Source organism: Oenanthe melanoleuca, chromosome 3 (genome assembly GCF_029582105.1).
Source record: "Oenanthe melanoleuca isolate GR-GAL-2019-014 chromosome 3, OMel1.0, whole genome shotgun sequence".
Taxonomy (NCBI): Eukaryota; Metazoa; Chordata; class Aves; order Passeriformes; family Muscicapidae; genus Oenanthe; species Oenanthe melanoleuca.
In genome coordinates, this window is record NC_079336.1 from 88,610,415 (window position 1) to 88,625,414 (window position 15,000).

General features: G+C 43.0%; 1 protein-coding gene across 9 annotated transcripts in view; it reads left to right on the plus strand.

The window, feature by feature from the left end:
• The window catches only part of PROX1 (prospero homeobox 1), a 67,865-nt gene that overhangs the window by 21,705 nt on the left and 31,160 nt on the right, over window positions 1-15,000 (plus strand). For all 9 annotated transcript variants that reach the window (XM_056487355.1, XM_056487347.1, XM_056487349.1 and 6 more), the window contains one exon: window positions 62-256. In XM_056487355.1, coding sequence (XP_056343330.1) covers window positions 62-256 — 195 coding nt within the window. The remainder of the gene's footprint in view (window positions 1-61; window positions 257-15,000) is intronic.

Consider the following 15,000-nt stretch of genomic DNA (forward strand, 5'->3'; position numbering starts at 1 on the left):
AAATGGGGCTGGGGGGAGGAATGTCAGTGCTCTTATACTTCTTACTGTTTAAATTTAACAGTTCAACAGATGCATTACCTCTCAGCTCATCAAGTGGTTTAGCAATTTCCGTGAGTTTTACTACATTCAGATGGAGAAGTATGCGCGGCAAGCCATCAACGACGGGGTCACGAGCACTGAGGAGCTGTCTATAACCAGAGACTGTGAGCTGTACAGGGCCCTGAACATGCACTACAATAAAGCAAATGATTTTGAGGTAGGCACTGATCTTTGTTTCTCTGTGTGTGTGAGTTGCTCCGAGGTCCAGGCTGCCTTTAAAATAATGTACCTTTTTGATGTGGCCGTGGCCAGTGGAATCTTGGCATTCCACATCCCTGAATGATGCTAATTAATCTTTTTAGCCCTGGTAGCTGGAGACTTGTGCCTCACTAGGACTGACAAGAGATAAAAGTTTTCACTTTTTTTTATTAAGTTTCTTAGTTTCAACTTTTTGAAGTTTCCTTTAGGAGGGACAGTAGTAAAAGAAGTCACCTCACAGCTCTCCTAGAGCTTCCTAATTGTGTGATCAAACACTCTGCTTTTCTTCATTTGATTTAAAGAACTAAAATGCATTTGCTTTGTCCAACTGCAGGATAAAACAGGTACTCGAAGTAAATGCTCTGTTTTCTGCTGTAACAGGTTTGTGGCTTTGATTAAGATTCCTGTTTACAGGCCAGCCTGGTAGCTCAGCAGACTATTGTTAACATTAACATGCTGACCCTCGGTGATACCACGGGAGAGTGTTTCTCCCTGCTGAGGATGGCAGTTTGCATTGTTCAGGTGGTCAGATGTAATGATGCATTTGAACAGGGTGTGCATGTGGGGGAGACTCGAGTAATCCCATCTCCTGGTGGAGTGGGAAAGAGGTGGTGGTACTAATTATTAATTTTTTTTTTGTCTGCACCATTCACTCAGGGTCAAGTTGCATAATGATCCTCCTCCTGTAGCAAAAGTGACATTTGTCAGCATGAGGAGGGTGATTTCCTGCCTAAAATCCTTCTGATGGATTTTTAGCAGGGCTTGTTCTCATAGCACATAAGTTCAGATGATGCATAAAGCCTCAGCAAAGACTTTGTCATCTTCCTTGGTTGTTTCCCCCTCTTCTGAGCTGGCAGAGTTTTCTGGAAGGAGGGTTGAGTGATGGGCAGATGAAGGAAGAGGGGGAAGAGGATGTTCCTCAAAGGCTTTGCCATTCATGGTGGACGATGGCAATCTAGATTGTTTTTGGTGTGCCATGACCCTCCAGGCACTCCCAAGGGCTCTGGCCCTCTAGGAATTCAAGGCACAAGACAGGAGACTCCCACCCCTGGGATGTAGGTCTGCCCTGATGCCAAGCCACAGTTGCTGAGTGCAGGTACAGAAAAGGAAATACACGAGGAGATAAGTGTGACCAACTTTTTCCTTGTGCTTAGATTCCCTCAGGTTTTTTTTTAACTAACATTTTTCTGTTCGCAGTACAAATTGAAATGTTCCTTGTGCTCAAAAGTTCTCATACTCTTGATGATTTCAGACACTTATTACTCATTTTCAAAGTGTTAGTGCCAGTGTTAATGTAAGTGGATTACTCCAGTGAAGAATTGTGGGAAGTGTATATGTGTTTTCAAGCAGATAAGAAAACATAAATCTCATATGTTTAGTACTGCTAGTGATTACAGTCTCCTCAGCCAAGGGTCCTGAAGTGGGTTGGAAAGGAGCCCCTTGGTTTGTTTTCCTCCATCATTGAGGGAAAGAAATATTATAAATGGTGATTGCAAATTCATTCATTTAGACTTCCTTGTGTTATGTACTATAATGGGAATTTCCTAGAGTTCAGGTCTTGGTTTTGCTGAGGATCCAGCAGTTATGAGAACATTAAGCTGTGTGGTGCAGTGTTTAATGTAGACAATGTAACTTTTCCTGATAAATGCCCATCCCCTCCCCCACAAGTTGGAGAGCAAAAATGACAAGTACTGTGATGTTGAAATTGGATCCAAAAGGATTTAGCAAACTGAGCATTTGCCATATTTAGCATCATCAAAGTTCCTTCCTCTCATACTTCAATGATGCTTTGCTGATCTTCTGATTAGTCTGATATGCTGTTTCTCTTAAATCACCTACACTATCATTCCTAAACCCTTCCGTTTATCTGTTCTTGGGTCACATTCATGCATATACTTCAAGCATATAGGCCTAAACTGAGTATTAGGAAAAAAATTCTAAAGTTAGAATGTGTGTTTGGTCCATATCAGGCTGTGCCATTGATTTGTTCAAGAATTTGTGATACTGTGTTCCTTTCCCTGGGCATTGCTACTGACAGCTTGTAGCAAAGTCAAATAAGATGTTTAACAAACCACATGTCCTGTCGTTTTTAGCTTTGCCATTGTACCCTTGTGGCTGTGAGCCAGAGACAGATCCAAGGCCTCCTCCCTACAGTGCACCTTTGCCTGTGTTTTGTGTGTACACATGTGTAGCCAGTTCCACATTTTTCTCTCTTGCAGTAGGGCTTGCTGGAGAAACATGTGCTGAGCTGAACAGAGCAATTAGGGACTGAGTTTTGAAAGGGAAAAAAAAAAAAAAGAAAAAACAATTTGGGATTTTTTTGTGGAAGGTGAAGGTGTTTCTTTATTCTGGGGCCATTTGTCTGGGAAGGAAGAAGGTGGGCTGTGCTGGTGAATGAAAGCCACAAATGTTAGTGTCCCAGCTCAGGTTGGTCAGAAAGAGAGGACAGCTTGCTGTGCCACTTGATATCTGTCTCATCTGCGGTGGTGCCATAGGCTTTTGAATGCCAGCTGCAATAATTAAAGTCAGGTGTTGTTGCTACATATTAAAGGAAAAAGAAAATAAAATAAAAAATAAATAATTTTGTTACTCTTTCAGAATCTGCCCTAAGACAGGTCATCAGAGCTCACAGTTGTGACTCTGGCAGGATGATTGAAAATCAGGGGAATATCACACTTTGAGTTAAATTAGAAATATGATTGAAAAACATGAGTTGAAGCCAGGAATATTTTAACATGAATTAAAAAACATAACAGAGAGATTTTTTTTCAGATTAATGGTACTTAAAAAAACCAAAAGAAACCGGCCTGAGGACAATACCTGAATTTTAGCCTTTCTTTTTCCCCCACTCCTTCTCAATCACCCTTGTTCCCTGGCGTTTTTTAGGAGTTACTGTTCATTCTCCACGTATTAATGCCTCTCTGCACAATGCCCAATCCTTTTCCCAGTGGGCATTTGCCAACTCAGCCTTAGTTCTGAAGTGTCAGGGTGTCTCTGTGATGCAGCTCTGCCTGTGCCCCCTGCCTATTCCTCGGTGGGGTGGGGAGGTCACGCGCCATCATCCTGAGCTCAGCCGCTCGCTGCTTCACGGGAACTCGTCCGGTTTTGCAGATGTAGTTATTGAGATGGATCACAATAGTGAGGTGCCTGCCAAGCTGTGTTATTTGCACAAACACACTGTCTGCAGTTTTGGTACGGCGGGGCTCAGCGCGAGGATTGCCTCGATTCACAGCGCTAGTCACACATGTTGTTTCCAAGGGGGAGAAAACCATTTTTAAGGAGTTTGCCCTTCTTTTGGCAAGGGAAAAACATACTAGTGGGAAAAACCTAATTAAGTCCAGTCGTACTCAGGTCTTAGCAGAATGTTTAACTTAAGGCTCTCTGAGTTAGTCCCATAAAAATCAATGGGATGATGTAAAACAAGTCAAATAATACCACCTATAAAATCTAAGCAATAACCCAGTCACGTAAGCGGCCTTACAAGCCCTTGAGAGTAACACAGGCTGCCAACGTTTTCAGAAGTGATGATGATTTTAGGTCAATTTCATTTTGGGATGCTCAATAAGAGTCACTTTGTCAGGAGGTCCTCAACAGTCCATTCCCTGAAAATGAAGTGTGCCCAGCACTGCATCCAAAAATTAAGCCATCCTAAATTATAAAAATGCTGTCCGCTCATATGCTTATTTTAGGAACCTGTATTCTTCCCCAGTTTCATCTGCAGGATTCATCTTGAACTGAATTGGTGTTCATCAAAAGGAGAATTAAAGTCCTTAAACTAAGGCCACTTTTGAGTGGTTTTGCAGCACATAGGCACTGTAAAGCATAGTTTATAACCACCCTAATACTCTGGAGCAGTGCAAAGTGGCCTCAAGAGAAGTGAAAATCAAGTCTGTAGCCTGCTAACTTGCATCCTGAAGGTTGCTCTTTCCATGGAAACTGCCCTGCTGTGGCAGTCTCCACGCTTCTGGTGGTACCAGCAGTGAGCACCGCCCAACGGGACAGTTGTTTGTTTCAGTATTCCACTCCTCACATTTCTCCCTCAGCTGTATACTTCCTCCTTCAAGGGCTTTATTGTTGTAGTGTTTCAACATCGTTCTCAGCATTCTTAAAGACAGAGTCGGGAGGCTGCTGTCTGCTGGTCTGCAGCAAGGGGAGTAAAGCTGCTCTGGCAATTTGAGAATAACAAATGTAACTGTCCTGAGTCCTCTGAAGGAAAATTGAAACATAGGTGGCCAGATGGTATTTCTTTTTCACTTAAAAATCATGGTTTCAGGAAACTTAATTGATGCCCTCTGGCCTTTTTCCTTTTCTTTTTTTTTTTTTCACCCTTCTAATTTTGAAGAGGCTCCCTTGTGAAACAGCAGAGCTTTCCTTGAAACTGCACAGGACATGAACCTGGTTTTTAATCAAGTAACAAAATCCACGGCTTGCAACAGAAGGTCCATGCGTTGCACGTATCAATTAATGCTTATTAATCAGTTTTTGCAGTTAGTTGAACTGCAGACCGTAGTTGGAAGCTATTAGGGGGAGAGTTGCGAGAGGAATGCTATTGCAGCACTACGCCCGGGTCTGCTGTTTGTGTCCTTTGGAATCAAGGTGTTTGTATAATGAAGTTGGCATGTTGATATATGATCTATTTTTTAATGTCATTACAATTTTAGTTCCCTTTGCCTTTTTGTCATTGGGTTGCATTTAAGCACAGCAAGCCCAACTTTAAACTTCCTTACTCAACAGCTTTATTAGTTGTAACGTACCGTGACCTTTCTCAACATTCTTAAAGAAAAAGATACAGTGTAATGTCACTTTACTTTGCTTATTGTTCTTTGTTGTGGTGAACAAAGCATTTTCTACAGTGGCTATAGCACATAATTATACAGCTTTCAATAGCGGTGTCTTGGCACATATCAAAGTTCAGAAGAGCCTTTAGAAAAAAAAAGATGTTTTGTGGCAGCCTAGGGAGGGTCTCATCTTTCCTTCAGAAAATAGTTCAAGGCTCTTCTGTCAAGCTTCCCTACTTAGAGCTTTTTCTCCTCCTGCTTCATAAAGTTTAAAGGGGATTCAGTGGAGTTCTATGATCTATTTCCTTTGAAAGATTGTTCCTTTGCACAGAGAAGTCCTTTGACTTCAAGAGTTCACAGATTCATGTCTTTAGGTATCATATGTCTGACCTTATCAGTTACTCTATTTAATGTAGGAGAAAAAGTCTCAACTCTTTGTGTTTGTCTGTTTTGCCTCTGTGAAATGATTTGGTGAAAAGACCATCCTTTTTAACACACCACTGAGAGGCCGTTTCTGACTGTAACCTACCCTGTGGTTCTTCTAAAAAAAAAAAAAAAAATTGTCCTTGTGTTTTGTGTATGGATGATTTCACAGTGAGAATAGAATTATACAAGGACAGACACACATAAAAAAAATCTTTTGCTCTTTTTTCCTAAATGATCTATTGGCTATTTTGGTGGCTGCTACTCTGGTTCCCCAACAGGCACAACCATTTAACAAACACAGAGATAGCGGCTGGAGTGCTGGGCCAGCAGTAGGTTTTCCCTTGCTTCGACCTACCCCAAAGGCCTTCATAATTAATTGTCCTTCAGAGATGAGGAAAGTTCAGAGACAGTGTGTGTAGCGATGTCTATTGTCTGACATTCAGTTCTCCTTCCCTCAGCTCTTTTTCTTCATTCCACAAAGGGTTATCAATAGGAGCAGGGAGCAAGCTCTCTTCTAACAGCTGCTGGTGGTGGCTGTAGCTTTCTGTGGAAGGTATCATTGTGTTCAGCCATCTATGGATTAAATGGCTGGAAAAGTTCTAACAACCCTTTCAAACGGGCGTGTTTATTTCATCTAGATTACACAGACCTATTTAGCTAATTAAAAACTTTCTCAGAACCCCTTCTCTCCTATTCAAGGGAAGGAAAAAAATTAAAACACTGCTGTAATTATGAGGAATGGCTGCAATGAAACTTCGTTAAATAAATGAAAAATTCGATCTGTCAGCTTTGATCCAAGTGCACCCAAATAAGCACAGGCTTGTTTGTTGAGTTGTTCTGTGGTTTTGGTTTGTGGTTTATTGTTTTTTTTTCCTTAGAGGGAAACAAGGTGCACAGTAGAAAAAGCATAAAAGACAACATTGATATAAGCTGAAAAAGAAACAAACACTCGCCCAGTTTTGAAAACTGCCACGTTCGTACTGTCTCTGCTCCTAACATCAAAGTGCAAAGACACTGGAGTTTGCTAAACAGATTATTAATATTGTTGAGCCTTCTGTGATTAATTTAGAATCCACTGTGGCATAATTATTAAACTTCATATACAACAGAACAAAATTATATACATGCTTCCTTGTTTTCCCTGATGATATGCTAAACAAAGATATGGTGGGGTTAGTAGATAGGCAAGAAGTACAGTCAAATTAGAGCTGTTTATTAGCAATCACTATGTTACTGCTCCAATTAATTGGGCGAAGCCAAAAAGGACAAATACAATCGTTCTTCCACTGAACAGTTTAACTAGCAAATTAGGGGGGGTTAATTTTTTTCTTAAAAAAAAAAAAAAAAAAAAAGAACTCCACTATGGACCTTCACCTGCATTCTTCACAAATACATCACTTTGCAGTGGGATGAAATAATCATATAAAACATTTTCTGGGCTCCATCTCACTTCCTGACTGTTAAGAAGGACTGCACAACAATCAAGATCAATTATTGTACTGATTAAGTTATTATGTCTGGCATTTTGAAACAGGTTTTCTGTATTTAAGAAGAAATTGCATACAAAGTAGATGCAGCTAATACAGTAATGCAAAAAAAGATCATAAAAAATTAAAGTTATTCTTATGAATCTTTCATTAGAAGCAATGAAAGGGGACATTGGTGAAGCCAAGTGCTTTGTTCTTCTTAGCTCCTCTTGTAGGTGCAGATCCTGCAGACAATTACATACTTGAATGTTCCTTCTGTGAGAGTCCTGTTGGCACCTTCAGCCTATCTCCTGCTCTTTCACAGTTTGCCCTCTTCAGCCTGTAGATTACTAGCAGCATTGTTGTACTTTATCAAACAGATGTCCCCCTTAAAAATTGAGAAATTTCTTTTTTAAAAAAAATATATATACACCACAAAATCACACAGTTGTACGGAGGCAAACACTTGTTTTTATGCAGGAAGAACAGTTTTGAAATGATTTAAGGCTACTAAGAGCTTTTCAGATTACTCCCCACCACAAATAACATGTTAAGTACTAAATTACCCTAAGCGGTGTTTTATTACTGATCAATAAAATAGTAATCTTGTCTTTCAGCATGGAAAAATATTTTAGTGGGGTTCTTTCTGGTTTAGTTCAGGGATAGTTGTAAACCAGAAGGCAAAATCCTCACTGATCTTTCCTTGAAAAAAAAAAACCAAAACAAAACAAACAAATCGAACCCCCTCCTCGTTTGTTTCTAGCTTTGCTTTGAGGGACTCCTAGGATTGTTCCAGCTGAATGGTGTTGGGTTTCTGTTCCTGTGTGCATGGGTGCATGTAGTGATAATGTGCTGTGGGGTTTTTGGGGGTATTTGTTTTTTTGGTTTTGTTTCTTTTACAATTATTTACCCGTACTAATCTTTATTGCCTCCTCCTCTTCTCAAACAAAACAAAAAAAATTCCCCTTCCCCCCCCTCTAAAAAAAAGGAAAAAGAGAAGGAACCAACAGAAACAAAACAAAACAAAACTTGGCAAACTCTTCTGACTCCTAGTGCCATTTCATTTTGCATTCAACAAGGGGTACTGGGAATTGAAACGTCAACTGGAGATTGAGAAAAGCACCAATTTATAGTGTGTTAGCCTTGCACAATTCAAGATTTCTTTTGCTAGCTGCACACATTATACCCAACATCTCGCCACTCTCTTGTGGCAGTTGTGAGGAATGGCTATTCCTTCCCGTGTGTGTACTACAGGCCTCTAAAGACCCTTATTTATTCTCTCCCATGTCACCTTGTGTACAGTCTGGTCTGTGACACTGATGGTGATTATGTCATTATTTTGCTCTGGGGGCTTTGGCACATCTGCAGAGCTGATGCACATCTTCTTTGTTACGCTGGCATACGTCCCATATCGCAAATGCTTCATTAGCCTTACTGCCTGCCTCCTTGCCAGACAAGAATACCCAAATCCAAGCTTCTTTTTCCTCTGGTCTTTTGTGTCTGTGATGAGCCTTTATTCATCTTCCTAGTTCTTCCCTGTTTTCTATTTTTCTGTGTAAAACCGATTTCCAGATGTCCATCGTTCTCCAAAATCCCATCGTGGATGAGGAGTGAGAAGCAAGGTGAATTTTAACTCATATCATCCCTCATTCTCTTGGAGTCTTGTCCCTTATGAGATGAAATGCTTTTTCTTTTATTCTGTGTCTAGCAGGAATTTGTTAGGCAATTTTAAAACCTGATGTTGAAAAAAAAAAAAGGAAAAGAAAAAGGAAAATAAATCAATGATAACTCTTGCCATTTTATAAATCCTAGTTGTGGTAATGGGTAACATGCAAGTTGCACATGTTTTATTCCAGACTTTCTTCATTTCTTTTAGACAGCATAGCTATATTTCTCACTCAGAACTTTTGGAGGAACAGAACTGTCTAGTGAAGGTGAGGGTGTTCATGAGACCTGATCAGCTGAAATTTCTCATATCTTGTTTTTGTGTGTAACATTAGAAGGTCATAGAACATTTTTTAACATAAAAATTGAGGAAAATGCTTGTTCTGCTAAACTTTATCTAAGCTGTTCTATATAAGTGTATCAGAGAGATGTGAAAGAGTGGGTTAGTTTACTAGCTTTGTAAGATTTTTCCCTCTGTTTCCCACCCACCCCATGCTTTTTCTTTATGACACTGAACTAAATTCTGGGCTGGATTCTCAGTGTCTGGTGTAAATCAGCTCCAGCAATCATTGCAGCTAATTAATATAAGCCAGCTGAAGAGCTATCTTTTGTTGTGTTACTATACAGTCAAGGGTGTGAATATATTTTAAATGTTAATTGGAAAAAAGTTTCATTTAATTTATTTAAAATAAACGTTAAATGCAGCACTGGATCGGATTCACAGAGCCTTGGATGTGGCATGGAGGGGGGTGTTGTTTTTATTTTTGTGAGGCACATTTGCCAAAAGAGGAGGTCCCAACCAATCCTGTCTCACAGTGCAGGGTCAGGGCTGTGTGACTGACTTTAACAGAAGTCTTACAGATAGGATTGCCCATCCTATAGACTTTGAATAGGTTGCCTTCCTGCAGAACACCGTTTCCTTGATATATTCAGTGTGTTTTAAAATGGACAGGAGTCAGGCTCTCATGATGTCAGTCAGCAAACTGTCAAAATACTTTGGAAACCGTGGGAGAGGTTTAGCAGTGCTGTGACCCGTGCTGGTTTCTGGGCCAGCTTTCTGGGGTCCTGCCCTTTCTCAGAGCAGATATCCCCGCCTGAGAGAGCGGTGGCAGCGCAGGTCTGCCTGCAGGCAGACCTTGCAGCATTGGTGAGGAGAGCAGTGGGGACGCTGCTTTCAAACACACCTGAATCTGTAAGAGCAAACACAGATTGTGAGGAAATGGCAGCAGGATATTGCACAGATCCGTGAGGACTCTATGTCCTTCACCTGTGTGAGGCAAGTCCAACCTGAGAGCAGGAGATGCAATTTGTAGCAGTTGTAACATTAACAGCACAAAAGTGAAGAAATACAATTCAGTCCAAGAGGGAGACAGTCTTCAGAGCACTAGATCACTTACTTACACATAGCCATCACCTGCAGCACTAGAGTATAGCTGAATTTTGTGTGCACAGTCTTCCTGCTAGGTAAGTGTGGCTGGGTGAGAGATAGAAGGACAGCCAGAAGGGCTGGCTGAAGGTAATCAGTGTTTTGGAGATGATTTCTCCCTTTAGATCTGGAAGGGGCAAGGTTCAGCTTTCTTATCTGCAGAGGGGGAAGGTACACGGGCGGGCTCTGACTCGTTTTGTGTGCCCTCCGTGGGGGTGCTGTTTCAAGGCTCTCATGGAAATGGTCTGTCAGAAGAAGCCCTGTCCAGCTGGTGGTCCAGAGTGCTCAAAGAGGTGGCCTTGAACTTGTTTCACTAGTTAGTGGAGAGGCTTTGTAGAGAGCAGCAAACCAGGGTGGCATGATCCCTGTTGCTAAGCAGACAGACTGCTGCAATTGGGTCTTAGGTAGAACTGTGGCATAGACATATAAATGCATTTAAAGCAGTAGTCTGCAACTTCTGAAAGTTTTTAGAGGAGAAGGGGGGGAAATAACCATTGCGAATGAAAGGTCTTTAAGTGCCAAACATCAATGTTCAGCGGGGGGAGCAGGAGCTGGAGCAGCTTATCTCTTCCAATTGCAGAGAGGACTGGCTCCATCAGATGAGGCCCAGCCCCGGGGTTATCTAAGCCAGCGCTGTCTGGAGTCACACCACTTCCTTCCGCACGGGATAAAGGGAGTCAAACGACAGGGAGCTCAGGCCATTAGGGTGTGAGACTCTGTCTTCTGGCCTCACAGGCTTGTGAGCCTCACTGGTGCCTAGCAAGTCCTGCACTGGGACTTGTGACAGGGTGTTTGTAGCCCAGCTGTATGGCTCAGGATGGCATAGATGGAGCGGTTTATCCCAGCATGATGGGCTCTGGATGCTAATAAAAGTGTGGTTGCACTGAGAGGAGATTTTTCAGAATTGTTCAGTGGGAGCCTAAGCTGGTGAAGCCAGCTTTATTTGCAACACCCCTCACCCATAACTGTGTACAAATTTCTTCCCCTGCCCCTACCCTCTGCCACTGGGAAGAGGAAAGGAGATACCCTCTTGCCAGAGGGCATGCTTGCCACCTTCATGACACCCCCAAAAGGACCCTGGTGACAGCCTGCTTCCCTGCCAGACTGATTAAACACCACCTGCTTCCCATCCTTCTCCCCTACCTCCCTCCTCACTCCCCCCAGCCCAACCCATGCAAACCGAGGAGGGAGAGGGCACAGTTGGAGCTTTTCAGGGCCAGACACAGAAGACAAAGGTGATTGCAATGCAGAGAGATGGGAAGAGTGTGCAAGAGCAAGAAACACCAATTATAGATGTTACTGTACTGCTGCAACATTTATATATATATATATATATACATATACGTAAAAGATGTATTCTAGTTGCATAATCATTTTAATTATCACTTCTACTATAGTGTTAGTGGTTCACCTATGGAGCCAAATTCTACTGAACATAAAGAAATCCTTGCAAAGTATGAAAGTACAAGGTCTGTGAGCCACTTTACCTCTATATCCATGGTCTAACCAGCAGTTTCTGTGTGCCTGCCTCTTGCACACAGGGAGATACACCATGAAAGCAGAGGACTTGCTGCTAGTGCAAGACATAACCTGCTCATCTCAGTTCAGGCAGTACCTCCTGGTCCTTCTGAGTAACACATCACATTCCCATCGGTTGATCTGTCCAGGAGAATATGCAATAACCCCTCTGCTGAGCCAGAATTGGGTGGTCATCCCTGTACTCACTTTATGGACAGGTTTTTTGTGGGCGCCTGTATGTGGTACCTGCCAGAATTTGGCAGCAGGGTACATAATATAGTGCTTGGCATTGTAGGCAGCCTCTTGTAGCAGATTGCATTTCACCACAATGGATTGAGTTAAAGTTAGACTATTCTTGTGTGTGAGAGTGTTATTTCTCCTTCAGTTTTTTGTATGAGACAGCTTCTGGGGTGTGACAGTAACCCCTCCAGTGGTTCTTTCTTACATTTCCCAACACACACTAAATGCCCAGCTAGCATAAAAGCTGTAGGAGCCTTAGTGATTTTTCCATTCTGTGGCACTGCCACTGGCAATGCAGCAAGTTAAGGGCAATCAGAGTTTCCATTAGAAGCCTCTACATCCCGTGCAGTTCTAATTCATCAGTATTGCAGAAGAGAGAATTTACTAATCTTCCCAGTAAAACGCTGTTGGTGATTTTTGAGGACAGAGAAGGGGAGAAGTGAATTTCAAGGTGCAATAAGTCTAAACAAATTGGAAATGCTAAGTCCCTGTTATTTTGTCTTACCCCTCTCTACTCCCTAGCCTCACCAAGTTGTGTGTTTGGGAGCTAGCACGTTAGAGCCGTGGTGTCTGCGTGCCAGAGCAGCTCTGTTTCCGTGCTGGAATGGCTCATCCCCTGCACCGTGGGCACAGCAGTTCCGGCGCAGGGATCCCACAGGGTGCAGTGCTGTGCGTGGGGCAGGCTGGGGAGGTGGGGAGTGGGTCCCACCAGGGAGCAGCCCGGGAGCAGCAGGGCTGTGAGCCCCACGAGCGCTGCCGGTGCTCAGCCCCCAGCGGCGCTCCAGCCGCGCGGGGAGCCTGCGGAGCGCTTCCCAGCCTTTATTTGTGGAAAAGCTTAATTGAAATGCAAGTGATTAAATCTAATGTATCATGCAGTATCCATTTTCACTGCACTACCACTTTCACTTCCCCGATATTATCAGGCATCTCAGCAGCCCCACTGTCAGGTTTTTTCCTTGTAAGAGCCATGGACATTCTCTCTGCTCTTTGTGAGCTTGGTGGAGGAGATAACAGGAAGCCAGCAGTAGATTACTAGTGCCCCAACCTCTCTTCCTGGGATAGGGGATCTCAGCTTTTATTTTAAACAAACACTTTTAAAATACACCTTTAAATAATTTTCCAGCTTTTTATAAAGCGTAAAAAACTACAGTGCAACAGTAAATGCAATAAGCAACCTCTGCTGTTTGCCTAATTTTTCTCTTTTGAGCCAGACTTGCTCAAAATGCTTTTCCCTTCCCAATATTAATGTTGTCCCAGAAGAGTGGCCTTCTCTTTGTATGGCACAGTGGGAGAACAGACTTTACTAAACTGCCACCCAGTTTCTTGTCCATTTTTTTGCTCTTTCCAAAAAAATCTGTTTCTTAAGAGATTTGTACAGTGGGAGTTGTGAGAGGAACTTGAAGACAAAAAATTAAGACCGTGGTGGCACCAGAGAGCTGCTGCTGTAGCCAGGGGGATTGGGACACATGTAGAGGTGGGCAAAAAGACACCCTGTATTCTGGAAAGGTGCTGGTTGGGAGAAGAGTGTGTTTACTAGAGCATCCAATAGTTGAGATATTTTTCATTTGTGTTTTTAAAATAAAAGCATCCTTTCCAACTATTTCCCTCTCCTCATAAGTGATAATGGAAGAGGCATTAGCCTTTCCGTTGCCTGAGCCAACCTGTTTTTTTCTAAGAGGTGTCCAGGATGTTCAGCCAATTGAGTGATCTAATTAGCTGAAAATTGTTAATTTCCTTTACCTTATAAAGCACCTAACACAGAAACTGTTAAATAATGTTAAGTGTCAGACTTAAACTGAGAACATTGGGCCATATGCTGCCGTGGCTTTCGCGCCAAAAAGTGTAGCAACTTACTCCAAAACCTGCCTCCAATTCCTGTGTAGAAGCCAAAGCCTCCTGCTTGATATGCTGCCACACCAGCTCGCAGTGCTAAGATGGTCCCACACTGCAGCTCACTGCACTCGGGGAGCAGGGAATGTGTGTGAGGGGAAGGGACAGTCTGGATGGAGGTGGCAGGAACAGGGACACCCCGAGGTGTTGCAGATGCTGCCCTTGCAAGCCTGGGAAAGCCAATGGTGAGGCAGTGCTGCTCAGGGCAGCATTAACCTGGAAAAGGCACCAGGTCTGTGCCTGCAGCTCCCAATTGCACGAGTCCCTGCACTGCAGGGTGGATCCCAGGTGGATAGGTGAGCTGCCTGGAAGCTCCTTCTTAAAGCAGGAGGTCCCTGGATTGGTGGAGTGCTCCCAAGGGAGGGACTGGTCTGTGTCAGCAGCCTCTCTGAGCCCTCAGAGAAGTGGCTCCAGAGACAGTGTGATGTCTTACTGCTAGGGAGGGATGCAAAAGGGCTTGTCCTTCATAAGTTTCCTATAGGACATAGACTGTGGATATAGGAATGTGCATTTAGGTGCCAACTTTCCCCCAAAGCCCACAGGTTTAAATCAGTCTCCTGTGAGAAGAGGCTAGGGCTGTGTGGGGGTGACACTAGTGAGTTTCCCAATCATCTCCTTTAATCAGGTTTCTTTCTACCTTACCCTGACTTTGGGGGTGAGGGATGCCTGTGCCAATCTAGTCTGTGCTTTGTATGAGGTTTTTTTGACTGAAGTATTTTTCCTGCATCTCTTGTGCCATCGCTGTACCTGTGTTGGTGTGGATCTCTGTGCACACACACGAAATCTGTCTGATCTGGAGCTACTCATGGTGAGACTGCTTCCCCAGTACTGGATTCATTGCTCTGGAGAGGTTCTCCAGCACCTGTCTAATAGGTGCTGTTTATGCCTTAGCCTTGGGCTCCCTACAGAGTTCCTCTGCATAGCCACTTTCTAGATCATCTAGCAAGAAAAGTGATCTGGCCTTGCCCCTCTCATCCCCTCCAACCTGTTTATTCCCATCACCACGACCTTGTGCTCTGCAACGTGAGCAGCCTTCACCAGCCGAAGACCTCTGATCCAAGGTCCATGAGAGATTTTGGCTTTCCTATTTGGCAAGGTGACTTGTTGCCCATCAGGTCAACATGAATAGAGACTTTTAAAATCCATAATGTCCTGCAATTGGAAAAATTGGAAAAAAAATCTTGAGCTGTCTATGCTGCATTTCTTTATTTCTGCCCATGGTTAGGATAAAAAAAATCCAAACTCACACGTACCAAGAATTCTACTTTATATAAAATTTGAAAGTAAAATCAAT